The sequence below is a fragment of the Callithrix jacchus genome, chromosome 13 (assembly GCF_049354715.1).
Source record: "Callithrix jacchus isolate 240 chromosome 13, calJac240_pri, whole genome shotgun sequence".
Classification (NCBI taxonomy): domain Eukaryota; kingdom Metazoa; phylum Chordata; class Mammalia; order Primates; family Cebidae; genus Callithrix; species Callithrix jacchus.
The window spans coordinates 14,925,620-14,945,449 of record NC_133514.1 but is presented as its reverse complement, the minus strand read 5'-3'; the positions used below and the strand labels follow the sequence as shown (position 1 = coordinate 14,945,449).

Sequence of the window (19,830 nt, the reverse complement as noted above, 5' to 3'; positions counted from 1 at the left end):
GGGGCAGTGAAGAATCCTTCTCAGGGATGGGCACTTTCCAGCATGCCTTGCAGAGTGATAGTGTCCTGACACTGCTGTGTGTCCCTGGACAAGTCACTTCTCTTTTTTTTTTGAGACGGAGTTTCGCTCTCGTTACCCAGGCTGGAGTGCAATGGCGCGATCTCGGCTCACCGCAACCTCCGCCTCCTGGGTTCAAGCAATTCTCCTGCCTCAGCCTCCTGAGGAGCTGGGATTACAAGCACACGCCACCGTGCCCAGCTAATTTTTTGTATTTTTAGTAGAGATGGGGTTTCACCATGTTGACCAGGATGGTCTCGATCTCTTGACCTCGTGATCCACACACCTCGGCCTCCCAAAGTGCTGGGATTACAGGCTTGAGCCACCACGCCCGGCCCAAGTCACTTCTCTCTCTCAGTTGCCTCATCATTAAAATCAGAAGGTAGGCAGAGTAGCTTATACCCGTTATCCCAGCACTTTGGGAGGCTGAGGTGGGAGGATGGCTTGAGCCCAGGAGTTCAGGACCAACCTGGATAACATGGCAAAACCCCGTGTTGGGACAATAATGGAGTAGTCGCCTGTATCTCTGAGAGGTACTAAGGATTCTAGTGGAGTCCATCTCATATTTCACACCCCGGCATGGCGTCTGTGCCCCCACCCGATGCTGCCAGGCCATGGGCATCACTGTTGTAAGTGGAGAGAGAGGGCGTGCCCTTCAGCTGTCTCAGGAATTAAAAACATTTGGGTGTTTAATGAAGTTTTTCAAGAGCCCTTTGCTTGGACTCCGGATTTCTAGACATCCCTCTTCACATAGTTGATGCCTGCAAGGCCAAATGTGAATAAAGTTGTCTCAGCTCTGCTAAATTAGATTACCAGTTAATGCAATTACAGAACTTAATCTTTTGACCAAGCTCTGGTGGAGACAAGGTAGCTAATTCAGTGATAGGGGCTCAGTTATTTCTTGTGAAAAATGACAGCATTCTGTAGAACAGCCTAGATTGAAATATCATGAACATAAAATGAAGTCATTTATTTGCTCAGCAAACATTTTTGAGCACCTGCTATGTACCGGGCAGGACATTGGGAGCTACTGGGGGTGGGGCATGGAAGATACTAAGCCGTGCGTAAGCCCCAGCCCCTCCCCTCCAAGAGTGCAAGCCACAGCCCTTTTGCCAGGATTTGGAGAGGGAGCCGGTGATGTTCTGAGATCCGCCTTCCACAATTTTACCTTCTCCTTCCCTTGCCTGCTGCTGATTCCTCTGTAGGATAGACCTTGATCCAGGGAGTCTTCCACAGTCATCACGTGGGGTTTGAAATATCCTTCCTCGGAACATCCGATTTAAAGTGCCAGATTATTTACTCGAGCAGTTCTCCAATCTTTGCTGAAGGTTGTACCAGGCTATGGCTGGCCACGTTTGTGCTTCACACACAGGGGTCATTGGGGCAGACAAACGCGGCCCGCTCTGTTCCCAGAGCCCTGTGAGGCTGCATTGTTTTGTGGGCGATGCTGACGTCATTCATGAGCATTTAATGGGAGCCCAGCACAAACACCGCATCACTGAATGTCTTGACTTGAGATCTTGGGAGCAGAATGAATGTATGGAATTGAGAACCACGTCTGTGTGTGGTGGTTCTCAAACAGTAGTGTGAAAATCACCCACACTGCTGGATCCCACCCTCAGAGTTTCTAGTCCAGGGCAGAACCAGAGACTCGGCATTTCTTACAGACTCTGGGTCAATGCTGATGTCACAGGCACCTGGAGAAGGGTCAGAAGGGAATTCTCTTCTTTTTTTGAGATGGAGTGTCACTTTGTTGCTCAGGTTGGAGTACAGTGGTGCCATCTCGGCTCACTGCAACCTCTGCCTCCTGGGTTCAAGTGAGTCTCCTGCCTCACACTCCCAAGTAGCTGGGATTACAGGCACCTGCTGCCATGCCCGGCTAATTCTTTTGTATTTTTAGTAGATACGAGGTTTCACTGTGTTGAACAGGGTGGTCGTGAACTCCTGACCTCAAGTATTCCACCTGCCTCGGCCTCCCAAAGTGCCTGGTGTACAGGCGTGAGCCACTGTACATGGCCACAGGAGGGAATTAGTTCAACCAAACTAATGCTGAGAGACACAGGACAAGTCACACTCCTTCGAATTGTCCCTTGGGATAGGATCTTGGAGACTCAGCAGCCTTACCTTCATCTTAGCCTCTCTCTGGGGTGGAGGATAAAGGTAGGGGCTTGTGAGGTGGGCTGAGCCAAATTCTCATGCTCTGCTGCTGTTCTGCAGGTTGAGGCTGAAGCCGTGAATCGTGCCATCACCATTGCCAACCAGACCAACTGCCCCCTGTATATCACCAAGGTGATGAGCAAAAGCTCTGCTGAGGTCATCGCCCAGGCGCGGAAGAAGGGTGAGTGCTGTGGCCGGACTGGCTGATGGCAGGCAGGCAGGTTTGGAAGGGAGAGGGGACTCTTCACTGGGGAGGGCTCCTTTTCCAGACCCTCATGCCAAGTGGGCCACTTGCACCACGTTCTGGCATTAACCTAATTACAGCCGGGCGAGGCAGGAGCTCCAGTTTCCTCCTCTGCTCCACTGCTGCGGCCTTGTTAGTGTCTATTTAAAGCTGTGTGCACGTGAAGGTGGTGTGGGCAGGCACATGTCCTCTAGCCCCCATTGAAGAGTTGGACTTACTTTGATGTGGTTGAAATAAACGATGCACATACAAAGATTACGTCATTTTCTGTCCACCACAGAATCCTTGGTGGCGTCATGCACCTCCCCTCCAGGGCTGGGAGTGATTTCTGCAGGGGTATGTAAGGCAGCCTTGTGGGGTGTGGGGATGCGTTTTGCCCCAGACACTATCACGTCCAGATGTTTTGGTGCCTGATAAAATCTCTCGATGCGTTCTGAACTGAGGCTGGTTCTCTGGTATTACTAGGGCATCCTTTGAGGAGGGTCCTGGAAATAATAATTAATTGTAGCTTCCGGTGCTGCCTCAAGGGGACACCCCACGAAGCACCTCGTGCATTATGAATGCCGCTGAGCCCTGTTGTCACCTGCTACGTGAATTTGGATAATCACACCACATGTTTTATGCTTGGGAGTTCTCTCCTGGTACCGAAAGCCTGAGGGCGTGTCACTGATTTTAATGGTGGATCTTGGGCTGAATATCATAAAAGGGACACCCGCTTTCTTCCTTCCTTTCTCCCTTTGAGGTCCCCTCCTCCCCTTTGTCTGTTGGGATCTCTCCATCTCTATGTCTCCCCTTCCCTTCTTTCCTGATTTCTGTTTCATTTTATGTTTCATTTGACTGTCTTTCTTGGTCCCTCTGTCATTCTGTCTGGGTGTCTTTCTCTCCCTGTTAGGCGGGAACCCTTTGACCTCTATGCCTTGGTTTCTGCCTCTTTGATCATGTCATCCACATGAATCAAGGTGGGCTGTGGGATTTTTTTCACTGGCGGGTGACTTGCTGTCAGCCCTGGAACAAATTGCTCAGTGACCACTGAGTCACCTTGTCCCAGGAGATGACGACTTCCAGACGGACCCAGCGGCTCCTGGCCCCCGTTCTTTGGAGAGCTCCTGGGGCCTCTGCTTTTGGGCTTTGCATCAAATGGTTGCCACCTTCCTGTCTTCTCCTGGTACCTTGAAGGACTTGCCTTTTTGAAATAAGAAACCATTCACCTAAAATAATGTAACCTATTCAGAATGAGCTTTGAGTTTTTTCTAGGAGATACTGTGGACGACAGTGGAATCTGTGGCCCTGGGTCACCCAGGCACACATTTGCAAGAGCGTTTGTAGGAATCAGCCTCTGTATGGAAGGCCGGCCACGGCACCCATGCCCCCACGTAGTGTGGGGATGGTTGGTATAGTGTCTGAAAGGGGGAAAGAGTGAGACAGCGTCTTTTATATATATTACCACTGCGCTGTACCTATATGATGATGATACATGAGTTAGGCTAACATTTCAACATAATTTTGGATAGAGGCCTTGTCTAAAGTTTATTCCATATTCAAACACATGCCTGTCCCAGTGAGAAGATGGAGGGGTCCGGCCTGTCTCAGGCTTCATCGAGGCAGGTGGAGTCATGGGCCAGCCCTGCCATAGGCCTCCTCCTCTCTGTCCCTCAGGGTTCTTCCCACATGGAGTTGTGGAGCTGGAGTGTGTTATTGGAGTGCCCAGTTTGACCCTAGCACCCCAACTCAGTGCCTGGTAACCCGGTTTTTTTTTTTTTTTTTTTTTTTTTAGATGGAGTTTTGCTCTTATTGCCCAGGCTAGAGTGCAATGGTGTGATCTTAGCTCACTGCAACCTCCACCTCCTGGGTTCAAGGGATTCTCCAGCCTAGCCTCAGGCGCCCACGACTACACCCAGCTAATTTTTTAGTAGAGATAGGGTTTTACCATGTTGGCCAGGCTGGTCTGAGCTCCTGACCTCAGGTGATCCATGCACCTTGGCCTCCCAAAGTGCTGGTATTACAGGCGTGAGCCACCATGCCCAGCCAATCCTGTTGTCTTTTTAAAAATTTATTTTATTTTTGAGATGGAGTCTCACTCCGTCACCCAGGCTGGAGCTAGGCAAGTGGTGTGATCTCGGCTCTGCAGTCTCTTCCTCCTCGACTCAAGTGATTGTCCTGCCTCAGCCTCCTGAATACCTCGGATTATAGGCGCCCACCACCACACCTGGCTAATTTTTATATTTTAGTAGAGATGGGGTTTCACCATGTTGGCCAGGATGGTCTGGAACTCTGGACCTCAGGCGATCCACCTGCCTTGGCCCCCCCCAAAATACTGGGATTACAGGCGTGCCTGGCCACACCTGTTGTCTTTATAAACTTGACACCCTGTGTATCGGGTTGAGCAGTAGGAGGGGACTTTAATTTATTTTCTTCCAGAGCCTTCTGAGTGTAAGTCTAACTGTGCCCACACCATAGTTCCTAGGATGGCATTTACATTCAAACTGTTACCCTTTAATGCTTGAAAGCCTGAGCTTTAGACAAACCTGAGCTGCCAGAAAGGAATTTGCAATGCATTCAGGTGCTAATGAACAGGATGAGAAGTCCTAGCTAACTTCCTAGGCTCTTAGGCCCTCTCCTATCTTGCTGGAACTTCCTAACAACTTTGGGAGGCAGCCCTGGCAGGAATTTTTATATTTTGTTTTACTTTGCAGCTGAGTAAACTGAAGCTCAGAGCTCATGAATAGTGGAATTGGGCTTGACCAGCAGGCATCTAACTTCAGGCCACAAATATCCATGTTAATGTTTGACTGACTTACCTTCATGCTTTGAGATTATTTTAATATGGTGATGCTTGTGATCTGTGTCTGTTGGGGCTTAGTTCCTTAAGAAGCCTGACTGAGGCCGGGTGCAGTGGCTTACGCCTGTAATCCCAGCACTTTGGGAGGCCAAGGCGGGTGGATCACGAGGTCAAGAGATCGAGACCATCTTGGTCAACATGGTGAAACCACGTCTCTACTAAAAATACAAAAAATTAGCTGGGCATGGTGGTGCGTGCCTGTAATCCCAGCTACTTGGGAGGCTGAGGCAGGAGAATTGCCTGAACCCAGGAGGCGGAGGTTGCGGTGAGCCGAGATCACGCCATTGCACTCCAGCCTGGGTAACAAGAGCGAAACTCCATCTCAAAAAAAAAAAAAAAAAAGAAGTCTGAGTGAAAAGGTGGCCTGATACCCAGCAGAGATATGGGTACTTTACAAGCCAGGATTCCCAGATAACCAAGAAGGAAACTCTGTAAGGGAGTATTAATTGTTTGCTGTCTGGTATCAGTATTCATTCTTGGTTCAAACCCCAGCTTCACTGTATACCAGCCATGTGATGCTGGGTGCTTCCTCATCATCTCCACATGTCCTTTTCCCATCTGCAAGGGGAGGATAGTAACCATGACTCATCTCACAGGGCGATGATGATGTGTATTACATGCACGCTGAATGAAGAGACCCCCTAAACAGGCTTTGTGTGAGCAACATGGCTGTTTATTCACCTAAGTGCTGGCAGGCTGAATCTGAAAAGAGAGTCAATGGAGGGCGGTGGGGTAGGAGTTGGTTTTATAGGTTTGGGGTAGGCAGTGGAAAGATACAGAAGTTACGGTTCAGGATGTTTTTTGAAAGCTGGGAGGGGGGTTGTAGGGTCTAGAGTCACAAGGTTGACTTATCAGTTGAGCAAGGTTGGTGACAAAGTCCAGTTGCCTTATCAGTTGAGGTGGGAATAAAGAACAATAGAAGAATGTCTCAAAGTTAATTAGGCACCGCAGGGGTTGGTCATTCTTCTGTTTTGTGGTTTTCCAGTTACTTCAGACTTATTAGTTCTAGGAACTCATCTGGAGGTGTATGTGCGGGTCACAGAGGTTACCATGCAGTCCATGGCGCAGTCAGCCTAAAAGACCTTACAATGTGTAAATGAGATCACGCAGGTAAAGATGAAGAAGAGAAGTGTGAGCAGTGATTATCGTGATTTACAGGATGAAGGGGCTGGTGGGACCTTGAGCTTGTCAGCAAAGCAGAGCAAAATGCCTGCTGACCCCAGGCAAGGGTTTTCTGCTCAGAATTGTTTGTTCACTTCAGCCAGGTTCTTCTGGCCCTTGAGGCAAGTATGGGCATTGCCACATCCCCCTTTCTGATGCTCCATTTCTTACTCTGTGAATGGAGAGATTCTAAATTCATTCAGTGAACTTTCATGATGTGATACTTCAGGCCTATGTACCAGGAACAAGAAATGGTCCCAACCACACTTAGCTCCTCCACTTGCAAGGGAAGGACGCTGAATAGAAAGTCACTGGGGGAGGTCGACAGGGCTACAAAAGGGGTCAAGTCAGGAGGGGTAGAGCCCAGAAGGGAGCCTCAGAGGGGTCAGGCTGCATTAGTGGACTTGAAAGTTTTCTATAAATATGAGCTTTGAAAAATCATAATCCTGCCCTAGGAGAAGTAGGAATGTCTCCTTCTCTTATTGATCCATGTGAACCTTCCGGCCAGAGACCTGCCTGTCCAGAATCTAAGATAAGAGAAGTTCAGGGAAGTGAGGATATGAGATGAAACAAATGAGAACCATTTTCCTGTGCCTGCGTGACCCAGCGAGACTGCATCTTGCCTTCCCTGAGGGACACGCTGCTTCCATCAGTCGCTCTGAGCCGTTCAGCAGGACGGCGTGTCATCAAACCAATTTGGCCTCTGAGGCAATGAACACAGAGCCAGGACCAGAAGACCTGGGGCCATTTTACTCTTGAAAAGAACTTAGACATTGATCAACTTAATAGGCTCATTTCATGGAAGAGAAGTAGAAATGCAGAAATGGAAAATCTTAGCCTAGATCATGCAGCCTGTGGGAATTAGACACCATGATTTCCTGGCCAGCTCTCTTTCCCTGGAGGGCCTCTCCTCTAGAATGGGCTCCCTCTGACCACATTTTGCCCATGTGTAAAATCCAGCATGACTGCTGATGCTGTCCATATGTGAGTGGTGGCCCGTGGGCAGTGCCTGATGACCTCATCTGGTGGACATTCTTTTCCATCCTCCTCACCCCACCCCCGTAACCCAGGTGCAGAAACATTCAGGACGTTAAACCCTGGGAACTTCAATTTGAGATAAGACCTCATATGTCCTGCGGGTCAACAGGAGTGACTCAGGCATTATGAGAAGCACATGGTCATGGAGCCTGTGAGGACCACCTCAACTTGGGGATGAATCCTTAGTTAAGCTTATGTATGATGTTGCAATCTTGAACAGAAAAGGGGAGTGAGAGAGGAGAGGAGAGGAGAGAGGACAGTAGCAGGGAGGGATTTATTTTAAGAATTAGATTTAAGGTATCAGTTCACACAATTGTGGGGACAGCAAGTCTGAAATCTGCAGATCAGGCCACAGACTGGAGACCCAGGGAAGAGCTGATGTTGGCACTGGAGTCGAAAGGTAGAATTCCTTCCCATTCTCTACCCTCACTGTAACAGCAGATGCTCTGCAAGGTTGGGAATTCAATTTGCATTGTTATTCAGCCACTGGCAGAATGAGATCCTACGTTTGCTTTTCAGCCATCGCAGCTCTGCATCTGTGAGACATAAGGGCAGACACAGAAACTTTTGGGTCATTCGTGTGGTGCTTGAATCCCTGAATTAATTCTTTTTTCCCCCCACTTTGTCCAGCATAATCAGGAGCAACCAACCACTCTCGTTATATTTGTTAATTTGACAAAAATGTTTCAGGTACGGGCTACGCCGTCACCTAGGATCTTGCCTCTTAGAAGTCTTTGGGAGTATTAGTAATATTTTCTGTATCTCTATTGTCCCATCATGCCTTGTACTCTCCCCTTTTTACTCCTGGACATAGAATCATTAATGCCTTTAATCCAGTCAGATTGGAGAACAATTTCAGAAACCTCAGAACCCATTCAGAAACCTCATTTTTAAGGTGATGTTCATTTAGAACCACTCTTGCTATGAAAACCTGACAGTACAGGCCCTAGGCTGTTTGTTAGGGTCTGGCATGAATTCTCGCAAAGGTAAAGGAGAACGGTGAGAGTGTGTGTGTGTCTGTCTGTCCAACCCAGATAATTTTCAGTCTGCTTTGGTGGCTGCAGATTGCGCTACAGATACCTGGTTTTCCACAGTTCCCACTTTGGATTTGTTCTTCTGCTTCTCATCAATGGGAAATGACTGCCAGAGCTGGGAGCTGTCAGGCATTTCTAAATCCCAGCCTTGCGTTTATTCTTCATGAATGCACATGGGCCCCAGGCTGGTTGTAAATGAGCACCAGCTCCATCCCCTGCAGTTCTTGGCCTTTTACTACAGAGCCTGCCAGAGGCTGGCTTGGTCACCTCCTTCAGTTTAGACTTTTCCCTGGAGAAGAAAATCACAAAGGTTTAATGGGCACCAAGAAAGCATCAGCAGTGTGTTTAGAGAAGTGCAGAAGGGCCAGTTCAGCTTGTTCCATGGTTTATTATTATTAGTGGTAATTATTTCTGGCATGCGGTTAGTTCAACAGTGTCTCTGGCCTGGCTGAGCTCCAGAAATGCATCCCCAGCTCCCTCCTGTGAATCTTGATAGACCCAGGAGAGGAGCCCTGGGTGGGGGGGCTCCAGGGCCCTGGGGATGGGAGGCAGAGACCCCATATGTAGATCATACTCTCATGGAGGTAGAGGCCTTGCACATGATGGCTAAACTCCTGTCCCCCATTCTGAGACTAAGGAAAGAAAACCCAAAAGACAGCAAGGACCTCTGAATCCCTGAGGGAATTCAAACAGAGCAAAGTAGAACTGAGCCCAGGATGCCTCCGACCCTCTCCTAGCATCCACTGCGCCTTCCCCTGAATGTCCCTATCTTTGCTTGGCTCTGGCCCAGAGTCCACTCAGCCTTCGTTGAAGGAGGCAGGTTCTGCTCAGCATTGGCGTTGAAAGCTCTGACCCTGTTTTGGGTTTTCTAGGGGCTGAAGGCCAAGTTCATTCTCTTGAAGTGAGGTACATGTTCCTGTGCACACAGAGAAGGGGGATCCAGGGATCCAGCCCCTCATAGAGCAATTCACCCACCTCAAACTGAGTCATGTTTCTCAGGGAGTGATAAGCCCGTGGTCAGCAGCATTCACCCCCATGGTATTCAGGCCCCTTTCCAACCAGCTCCTCAGACTCAAGTTTCCAGAGGCAGGGAGGAGGAGCAGGCACAGGGAGAAGACAAGCGTCAGCAAGTTACAGGAAACTCAGGAAAATGTTTATGTGTGTCCAGGGATTTTCAAAGACCATCCAGCCATTCTTCTTCTCCAGGCACCTCTGCTCTCATGAACTTCTTCATGTGGACAAAAGCAGGAAGCCTTTAGGGCCGCGTATCCCTGAGACTTACACAGCCCTCACCTTTGTGCTTAGATGGACTGTGGCCAGTGGGACCCCCAGGCCTGGCTGGGTCTGGAGAGTTTTGCTGAACCAGATCTGTTAGATGTTTGAACCAAAAGCAGTTAGCCGGAGAGATCCTTTGAGAACTGATGGCTGCTGCTGTATGGGTTCTGCCCAGCCATTTGCATTTTGTAAAGGTCCTTTGTGGCAGCCAAGGCCTTCTCATTATGTGTTTTTCCACTTTGGGATGATGAGCTGGAGTGGTTTGTGCAAAAAACCTGATGGCTCTTTGCACCAGCTTCTGCCTGGGAGGCTTTGAGCAGGTCAGGAGACAAGGGGATCCTCCCAGGCCTTCTGAGCACCTAGCATTGGCCCTTTGCTTCCTCTGGGGCTTTCTTCTAGAGGTTTCCCTGGGTTTGGAGTCCTCCCTCCTGCTGGGGGTAGGGGCGTGGTTGCTGGTGGCCTGAAGTAAGCTGCCTGCTGTGGCCTCCAGCGCTCCCTGGCTGAACAGCAAGTCCTTTGTGAAATTCCTGAGGCAGGAGGGGGCAGCTGTGCAGAGCCAGCTCTCAGAGTGGCCGTGTATCAAGCGATAAGGCCTTCGGAAAGGCTGTGGAGAGGAAGGGAAACGCATTCCTGACTGTGGTATGTTTGGCCTCAAGGGCCCCATGTTTGGAGAACCAGAGGAGCTTGGCTGCATTGTTGTGGGGTGAATTTGACAAAAATGTTTAAGATATCAGCTACACAGTCACCTAGAACCTTGCCTCTTGGAAGTTTTTGGGAGTAGCCCTGTGCTGGGGGGAGCCAGTGGGAGGTGAATTCTGCCGCAAATTCCAGCTTGGATGCCTTTAATTAATCACGTATTAGGCCATTTAATCAGTTTAACACACATTTACAGAGTGCCTACTATGTGCAGGCAGGTAAATGATCTTCAAAGTGTCTCCATCAAGTGCAAAGTCAAAAATTCCAAACTGGGCAATGACTGGAAGGGAGGATGGGATTCTCAGATGGAGGGCGTGATACCCGAGTTGTGTTTTGGCTGATGTTAAAGTACATCAGCTTCCAATAGTGAAGGGCATCTGATGCTTCAATGAGGAGGGTCTTTTTTTTTTTTCCTTTTAAATTCTTGAATGCAGAAGGGCTCCTTTGGAAGATTTTATGCAAGAGAATGGCATGGAAAGATCATCTTTTAGTTGATCACTCTGGAAGTGTCATGTAGAGTGGATGGAGAGATGGGGAGTGGGGTTGAGAGAGCAAACATAAATCTAAGGTTCAATTGGGAGACTCATGGGAAGAGCTGTTGAGAAATGATGAGGGCCTGATTTAAGGAACGATTGTATTGAAGGCACTAAAGTACTGGCATTTACTGAATGTACATGAGTCTCAACTTTCTGGGTTTTATCTGAATGCACAGAGAAGAGGACATGATCTGAGCATCAGGAAGTTGACGTTTGTCTTGGACACTGCATTAATTAAGCTAGGCTAAGCTTCTGGAAACTCTGAAATCCCAGTAGCATAATGTCCAGTTTGTTTCTCACTCAGAGTTGGCTGTGAAGCTGGTGGCTGTGACAGACAGCTTCTTCCAGGCAGTGACTCAGGGATCCAGGCTATCTCTTCAGCAGATCTGGGGGTTATGTATTTGCTCTGAAATACTTTAGCCTGGTGGTATCATGTGTGATTTCCTCTCACAGACCTTTAGTCGGAGCTAGATACTGAGAGGGGCTAGGAATTGTGAAAAGGTTGTGTGAATGAACACGGAGGTTAAATTTGAGTGCCACAGGCCATGCATAAAGAATCCAGATAGCACCTGGGATTGGATGCTTGGACACCATCTGAAGAGGAGATGAATAGAGTTGAAAATAAGCAGTGTAGGCCACAGAAGCCTTCAGGATGTCTGGGATCCTCTAGGGAGGGTGTGTTGATTGAAGAGCAGGGGCCGAAGGTGGAATCTTAGGGAGCTCATGTTCATGGGTCACAGGCTGGCTGAGGTACTGGATTTCACCAAGCCTCAGTTTCCTCATCTGTGAGATGAGCCTGATGTTTCCATGAAGGGACAGTGAGAGCGCTGGATGCTGCTGGGCCGGCAGTGGCTCCTCATAGGGGTGGTTTCCTTCCTGCTTCTTTGTGTTGTACTGAACCTTGTGTGTTCTGTTTTCAGGAACTGTGGTGTATGGTGAGCCCATCACCGCCAGCTTGGGAACGGATGGCTCCCACTACTGGAGCAAGAACTGGGCCAAGGCTGCTGCCTTTGTCACCTCCCCACCCTTGAGCCCCGATCCAACCACTCCAGACTTTCTCAACTCCTTGCTGTCCTGGTGAGTCCTGGTGACTTGTTCACACTTCACATTCTCGGTCTTTCTCAGATCAGAGCTACCCGTTAGTGAAAACTACATGGCGGGTGAGAGCGGCTGTACAAACCGGGAGGCCCTTGTTCACCAAATTAGGTTGGCTACATGAGTACAGGGAATGTCATTCTAGCACCATTTTGGGAGGGGATTCTGAATGCAATCCCGGGCGGTCTTTAAAGTCAAGCCAAGCGGGTAGAGGAGGCATCAAAAGGACGCCACTGTGGTTGGTATGGCGTCACCCATGGGACAGCCCACCAAATAGTGTGGGCACACAGCATCCTGGCGAAGCTACAGTGCAGTGTTTTCTCTGCAGTGGAGACCTCCAGGTCACGGGCAGTGCCCATTGCACGTTTAACACTGCCCAGAAGGCTGTAGGAAAGGACAACTTCACCCTGATTCCGGAGGGGACCAATGGCACTGAAGAGCGGATGTCCGTCATCTGGGACAAGGCTGTGGTAAGGAGCAATGGCCTCACTCCTTGGTGGCTCTCAGCCTTCTTTGTCCTTCTCATCGGGGGGGTCCTGGGGCGTGGAGGCCTTGAAATGACAGTGGAGGACATCCTAGAAGCCAGTACTTATGTGACAGTATTTCTGAGGGTCAGAAACCTTAGACCTCTCCTTATAGGTCATTTCTTCCTAAATGTTACATACATATTTCTTTTAAAGAAATTTTAAACATTATTTTCAGACATGGTCTTGCTCTGGCATCCAGGCTGGAGTACAGTGGTACAATCATAGCTCATTGCAGCCTCAAACTCCTGGGCTCAGGTGATCCTTCCATCTCAGCCTCCCAAGTAGCTGGGATCACAGGCGCACACTACCATACCTGGCTAATTTTTATTTTTTGTAGAGATGGGTTCTCACTATGTGTATATGCAATATGCATGAGTGTGTAAATAATACTGGCATCATAAAGCTGGGTGTGGTGGCTCATGCCTATAATCCCAGCACTTTGGGAGGCCAGGGTGGGTGGATCATTGGAGCCCAGGAGTTCAAGACCAGTCTGGGCAACATGGCAAAATCCTGTCTCTACTAAAAATACAAAAATTAGCCAGGCATGGTTGTGAGTGCCTGTAGTCCCAGATCCGCGGGGGGGGCGGGCTGAGGCAGAAGAGTCACCTGAGCCTTGGGAAGTTGAGGCTGCAGTGAGCAAAAATCAGGCTCTCCAGACAGGACGACACAGTGAGACACTGTCTTAAAAAATAATAATAATATTGGCATCACACTATTTTGTAATCTGTTTTCTTTTAAATTAATATATCGTGGAAATGTCTCCACGTGCTTAACTATGCTTGAAAAAGTTGATTTATAATAGCAGACTCTTCCATGTGAATGCTAAACTGGGACTCATTTATTTATTTATTTGAGATGGAGTTTTGTTCTGTCGCCCAGGGTGGAGTACAGTGGCACCATCTTGGCTCATTGCAACTTCTGCCTCTGGGGTTCAAGTCATTCTCCTGCCTTAGCCTCCTGAGTAGCTGAGATTACAGGCGTGTGCCATTGTACCAAGCTTGTTTTTGTATTTTTAGTAGAGACGGGGTTTTACCATGTTGGCCAGGCTGGTCTTGAACTCCTGACCTCAGGCAATCCACCTGCCTTAACCTCCGAAGGTGTTGGGATTACAGGCACGAGCGACTGCACCTGGTTGAGACTCGTGTATAATTCTCTTTTTTTGGAGGCAAAGTCTTACTCTATCCCCCCAGGCTGGAGTGTGGTGGCACAATTTTGGCTCACTACAGTGTCTGCCTGCCGGGTTCAAGCGATTCTCCTGTTTCAGCCTCCTGAGTCGCTGGGATTACAGGTGCCTGCCACCACATCTGCCTGATTTTTGTATTTTTAGTAGAAACGGGGTTTCACCATGTTGGCCAGGCTGGTCTCGAACTCCTGACCTCAGGTGATCTGCCCTCCTTGGCCTCCCAAAGTGCTGGGATTACAGGCATGAGACACCATACCCAGCTAAATTTATAATTCGTTGGTTGAACATTTATGTTTTTTCTGATTTTTTTTTTCTTCACTGGGATGTCATCCTTGATTGTGTTTGTAGGAGAAATTTCTACAAGTGGCATTGCTTGGTTAAAGAATGTATATATTTTTTACATTTTTGATACGTTTTTTAAAAGTTCCTTCCGGAAAGTTTGTACCGCTTTATATGCCACCAGCAATATGTGTCAGTCCCTAGTGTCTTTACCACCTGGGTGTTATCAGCAAAAAACTTATTTGCTGATTTGATAGGTTAATTTTGTGTCTCATTGTTTTACATTTAATTTTATCAATTACTGATTAGAGTGAAAAGTTTTTCATATGCTTATTGGCCGTTTGTACTTTTTTCTCCTTCTTAATGCCAGTTCATTTCCTTTGCCCAGATTTTTTTTTTTACTGGATTTAGAGTGGGTTTGGGAGGGGAAGCACTTGAGGAAATGTGACTGGTACCTAAAACCAGATGTGGGGCTGAGACTTCTAGGTTGGCTAGTCTAGCAGGTGACATCTGGCCCGGCATGGTGGCTCACGCCTGGAATCCCAGCACTTTGGGAGAGTGAGATGGGAGGATTGCTTGAACTCAGGACTTTAAGACCAGCTGGGCAACATAGTGATATCCCATCTCTAAAATAGAAAAAAAAATTAGCCAAGTATGGTGGTACATGTCTGTCTTTCCATCTACTCGAGAAGCTGAAGCAAAGAATTGCTTGAGCCTGAGAAGTTGAGGCTGCCCTGAGCTGTGATCACTCCACTGCACTCCAGCCTCAGTGACACTAAGACCCTGTCTCCAAAAAAAAAAAAAAAAGCCTAGATTTGTGGTTGCATCTTGTTGAAAAGGACAGCCAGTTGGGCCAAATGATATTTCCTAAAGAGGCACTGCCATCCCTGCAAATGAAATCAATTTATTTTTGTTTTGAAATAATTTTAGATTAAGAAGTTGCAAAGACAGCACAGAGAGGTCCTGGGCACCCTTCACCCTGTTTCCCCCATGGTCACGTCTTCTGTAATTGTAGTCTGATACCAAAACCAGGACACTGGCAGTGGCAGAATGCGTGGGCATAGCTCTAGGCTCTGTGGCCACCTGTGGGGTTATGTGACACCACCACCATCAAGATGCAGGTCTAGTCCAGCACCTCAGAGACCTCCCTCTTGCTGCTCCTCCTCTCCACTCTTCCCAACCCTGGAAGACCCCATCTAGCCCCTCCTCTGTTTTCCCTCTCTACCATTTTGTTATTTGGAGAACATAATAGAAATGGAGTCATACAAAGTGTGACCTTTGAGACTGTGTTTCACTTGGCACAATGTCCTTGACATCCATCTAAGCTGTTGTGTGTATCGTTTTATTGTAAAGTAACTTTGTAAGTCGTTTTTGCTGTGTGCCTGGTGTGCTCACCTGTGCCTTCTCCCTCAGGTCACTGGGAAGATGGACGAGAACCAGTTTGTGGCTGTGACCAGCACCAACGCAGCCAAAGTCTTCAACCTTTATCCCCGGAAAGGCCGCATTGCTGTGGGATCCGATGCCGACCTGGTCATCTGGGACCCCGACAGTGTGAAAACCATCTCTGCCAAGACACACAACAGCGTAAGACCTGTTAACCATGCAGACCCCATTCAAATGCATTACAGTCACAGAGAGACAGACAGAGGGAGAGCCCCAGGGTTTCTCCTCACAGCATTCACAACTCGCTGTGATGGGAATGCACATTTCCTGAGGATGCTATGATTTGCAATTTGCTTGGAAAAGAATAGTTATTTCATTTTCTTTACTGAGGTCAGTAAGACTGTTAACTCTTATAATCATTTTGGAGTACCACAGTCTCTCTAGCTATAGACCTTTAGAGCCTCCAGAGTGATGCTAGGATGTGCAAAGCTTCTAGGAGTCAGGGAGCTTTCCATTTAGAGCCTCCAAAGTGATGCCAGGTCATGCAAAGCTTCTGGAAGTCAGGGACCATTCCATTTAGAACCTCCAGTGATGCTAGGATGTGCAAAACTTCTAGAAGTCAGGCATCGTTCCATTTTCATAGTTTGGCACAGCACTTCTCATGGCAATACTTGGTGCAAGGGACCTCATCGAAACAGTGAGATGTCCGCTACTGAGAAGCCCACTGGGGACTTTGATCCTCTTAAGCCATTGTTTTCTCAGGCCAGTGTCCCTATAGCAACCTGAATGACAGCCACTCTTATTATCTTAAAGGAATTGATTGACTGACTTCTTCCTAACAGAAGTACACCCCAGCCATTTGATTGTCCTTTCTAGGATATGCAACTTTGGGTATCTCTTGCCTCTGGGTCTGGATTGCACAGCTTAGAGATGTCCTCTCTTGGTAACAGGACCCAGGCCAAGTATGTGAATGTCTTAGGCTTCTCAGCTGAGAGTGAGGGGTTCAGACAAGGTCTCCAAGTGTCTTGTGATTCTGTGAGGTTAGCTGGCTTTAAGCAGAGGTGTTAGATGCTGCCGATTCTTCACAAGCAGCAGGGTATAGGCAAAAAGCTGAATGAATATACACAAAGGGAGAGCTTTGGAAAAGAAATGGGCCTTAGGCAGAAGCGTTTTATGTCAGGAACTCATTTGAATCTTGAAAACAGCTCAGGCCAGCAAGTGCTGACACTTCCCCCACACCCCACGACAGCTCAGGGGCAGGTTTCTGGCATTTGTCCAGGACAACTCAGGGAGTTTGCCCTGTCCCAGTTCTCTCTCATTTGCACACACAGAGGTGTTTGGGCTGCAGTGAGCTCAGGCTCAGCTCTGGCTTCTGCTGCCACCTGTGAGTACCAGGATGGTGGCTGCTTCTCAGAAGACTGTTCAAGTCTGTGTTTAAAGCTCCCTCCCTCCCCACTCACTGGCTCAGCCTGGCAGCGCAGCCTTAGGGTCGCACCCTCTCACAGCTCAGATCATGACTTCTTGGGTGCCGCGACTGGCTGTTTTATGGTCAGAGGTCCTAGGGCCCTGCCCATTGAACCCACCTATTCATGTGCCTGCAACTTCACATTTTCATTGACTCTTTTATTTGACCTTCTCAGTAAAGGGACTGGTATTATTATCCCAATTTGGGAAAATAAATAAATGGAGGCTTAGAGAGCTTAAGTGACCAGTCTAATGTTACATAGCGATTTTGCGGTTGAGCCAGAATTAGAACTCAAAAATGTCCAGCACTCTTCCCTGCCAGACAGCATCTGCAGCCTCTTGGTTGGGCTCAGATGGGGAAATGCTTCCCCTCTCTTATAGGGTAGCTTCCGCCAGAGGTGCTATAAATGGCTGCCTGGGCTCTTTACTTAAGACAGAAACGACCCAGCTGGGGAGCTTGCATTTGGAGCTCTTAACCTAGAAGAGGCAGTGAGAAGGAATGAAGATTTGGTAGGACAGATTCTGCCCTCCCGACATTTTCACCTAAACCTGCTCTGCTTTTTCCTCCTGGTGACCTATGGAAGAGATGTTGACTCTAAGTGGCGCTTTTCCATCGTCACCTATTTTAAAGTGCCAGCACAAAGCATGTCTGTGCACTGATCTTCTGGGAAAATGCAAATAGGAGACTTTCCCTGCATCGTACAGTGTTTCCTACCATGGAGCTAATTAGCTTTAATTGGAGCATCCAGCGAACTGTTATCTACAGCCCTGTTGCTAAGCCTTTGTTTGGATTTTCCAGGCATCTGGCCAGATGAGTAATTTTAGGGAGCCTGTGTGGATGTAGGTTAACAATGCCTATGCATAGTGAGTGATGAAGCCTCTCTGCATCATGGCTGGTTGGAGAGTAGGCTCTGAGTATCTGGGAATTGTGATCTGACCCTTGGCCTTGTCAGTGTTAACTCACTGAGAGTCGTGGGGCTGGTTCCTCCATCTTTAAAAAATGAGAGATGGCAGCTGAGCACTGTGGCTCATGCCTGTAAACCCAGCACTTTGGGATTCTGAGGTGGGTGGATCACCTGAGGTTGGGAGTTCGAGACCAGCTTGGCCAACATGGCGAAACACTGTGCCTAGTAAAAAATAAAAAAAAAATAGCTGGGCATGGTGGCACGTACCTATAATCCCAACTACTTGGGAGCCTGAGGCAGGAGAATTGCTTGAATCTGAGAGGTGAAGGCTGCAGTGAGCCGAGATCGCGCCACTGTATTCCAGCCTGGGCAACAAGAGTGAAACTCCATCTCAAAAAAAAAAAAAAGGAGAGAGAGATGGCCCCCAGAGGTCTTCTAGGTGCTCATTTATAAGCAACAAGACTCAACACATGCATTGTATGACATCTTGGACCCTGTAGGACTGGCAAGCACAGCGCAAGAAAAAGCCAGACAGTGAATGAGTGAACATTTTCAAATGCCCGCTGTGAGCCAAGTAGTGATCTAGATAGATGTTTTTGTTCATTTTATTTCATTTGATCTTTGCATCAGTCCTGCAAAGGGGGTCCTCCTTACCCCTCACAGATGAGGAGGCTGAGGCTCAGGTGTGTGAGGGATGCGTCTAAAGTCACATAGCTGGTGAATGGCATATGTGGGGTGTGAACCCAGGGCAGATATCTCCGTGGCGAAGGCTGTGCCCATACTCTACCCAACAGGGCACAAGAGGAGGTTGTCAGGGCATGAACTCTTAGCTGCGGAGTGATGTGGAAGAGATGGTTCTTGATCTAGGCCTTAAAGGATGAGTCATGCCCTTTAAAGTGTGATTTCCGAGACCACCAGGGATGAGACTTTTTGTGTTGTCATCTTCACGTACACCTTGGGAGGGTGGCAGATGAAGAAACTAAAGCTGAGGCAGGATCAAAGCGATCTCCCCTGAGTCGCACAGCTTCTGGATTTTCCTGTATCTGAGATGCCATCGATTTTAAGGTATTCCAGTAGGTTATGTGTCATGAGGAAAGAAGGCATGCCCCAGATGAAGAGTCTCAGAGGAGACTGGGCTGCCGCAGGCCAGCATGCGTTTATTGTGGCAGCTTTGGGGAGTGCATCTGCTGGGAAGATGGGTCGCAGGAAATCCCTCATGCCTCGACCTTGGCATTGGGTGCCAGGAGGGAAAAATGTCTCCTCCAAGAATTTGAACTGAAAGTGGGTGCTTGTCCAGCCTTGTGGTCTGAATGTATACTGCCTGTGTGGCCCAGAACAACGCCGAGCTGAGCATTTACTGTAAAATGCCCTCAGTGGGGTAGTCCCCCCACCCAGTGGCACAAGCAAACCCATATACGCCTAGAAGAAATTGTTTTTAGTCTAGGCTGGCAGTGCCCGCGTGGCTCCAGCTGCTGTAAGACACATTCTGACTTCAGGGATGAGTGTATTCGAATTGATGAAAGAGAGTTGTGAGCCAGGGGTCTCGGGATTCCACATGCAGTCCTTTTCAGTTCCCTGCCGGCACCTCTCTGCTTTGGTTCCTTTGGTAGCTTCCGCGGAACTTCTTTGAGACTCAAGAGTAATGCACTGACAGCCCTCGAGGCTGTTTTCACTGAAGATTGTTCACGGGGTGTTGTGCATTTCCATGCCCGATGTGAGCTGCTTAGTCGGCTGAGGCTGCTCCATGCTGAGGCATGCTCCAGCCACTGCACTAAGCAGAAATGTCATGTTGAACTGCAGGGCGCTAGCACCGTTCTCTGTTTACAGGCCAGCTCCCTGAGTGCTGATAACCTGGTCTCAACTTGCCCAGAAGCCGAGGGTGCTTTTTATGGTTGGAACCACCTATGAATCCCCCAGTCCAGACTCAGACACAGCCATTGGTCTCCATGAACCAAGC

General features: G+C 48.5%; 1 protein-coding gene across 3 annotated transcripts in view; it reads left to right on the top strand.

Annotated features, from left to right (window-relative positions):
- DPYSL2 (dihydropyrimidinase like 2) overlaps window positions 1-19,830 on the top strand; it is a 143,168-nt gene that overhangs the window by 116,921 nt on the left and 6,417 nt on the right. For all 3 annotated transcript variants that reach the window (XM_035269955.3, XM_035269956.3, XM_035269958.3), the window contains exons 8-11: window positions 2,275-2,395; window positions 11,958-12,114; window positions 12,461-12,602; window positions 15,535-15,705. In XM_035269955.3, the coding sequence (XP_035125846.1) occupies window positions 2,275-2,395; window positions 11,958-12,114; window positions 12,461-12,602; window positions 15,535-15,705 (591 nt within the window). The remainder of the gene's footprint in view (window positions 1-2,274; window positions 2,396-11,957; window positions 12,115-12,460; window positions 12,603-15,534; window positions 15,706-19,830) is intronic.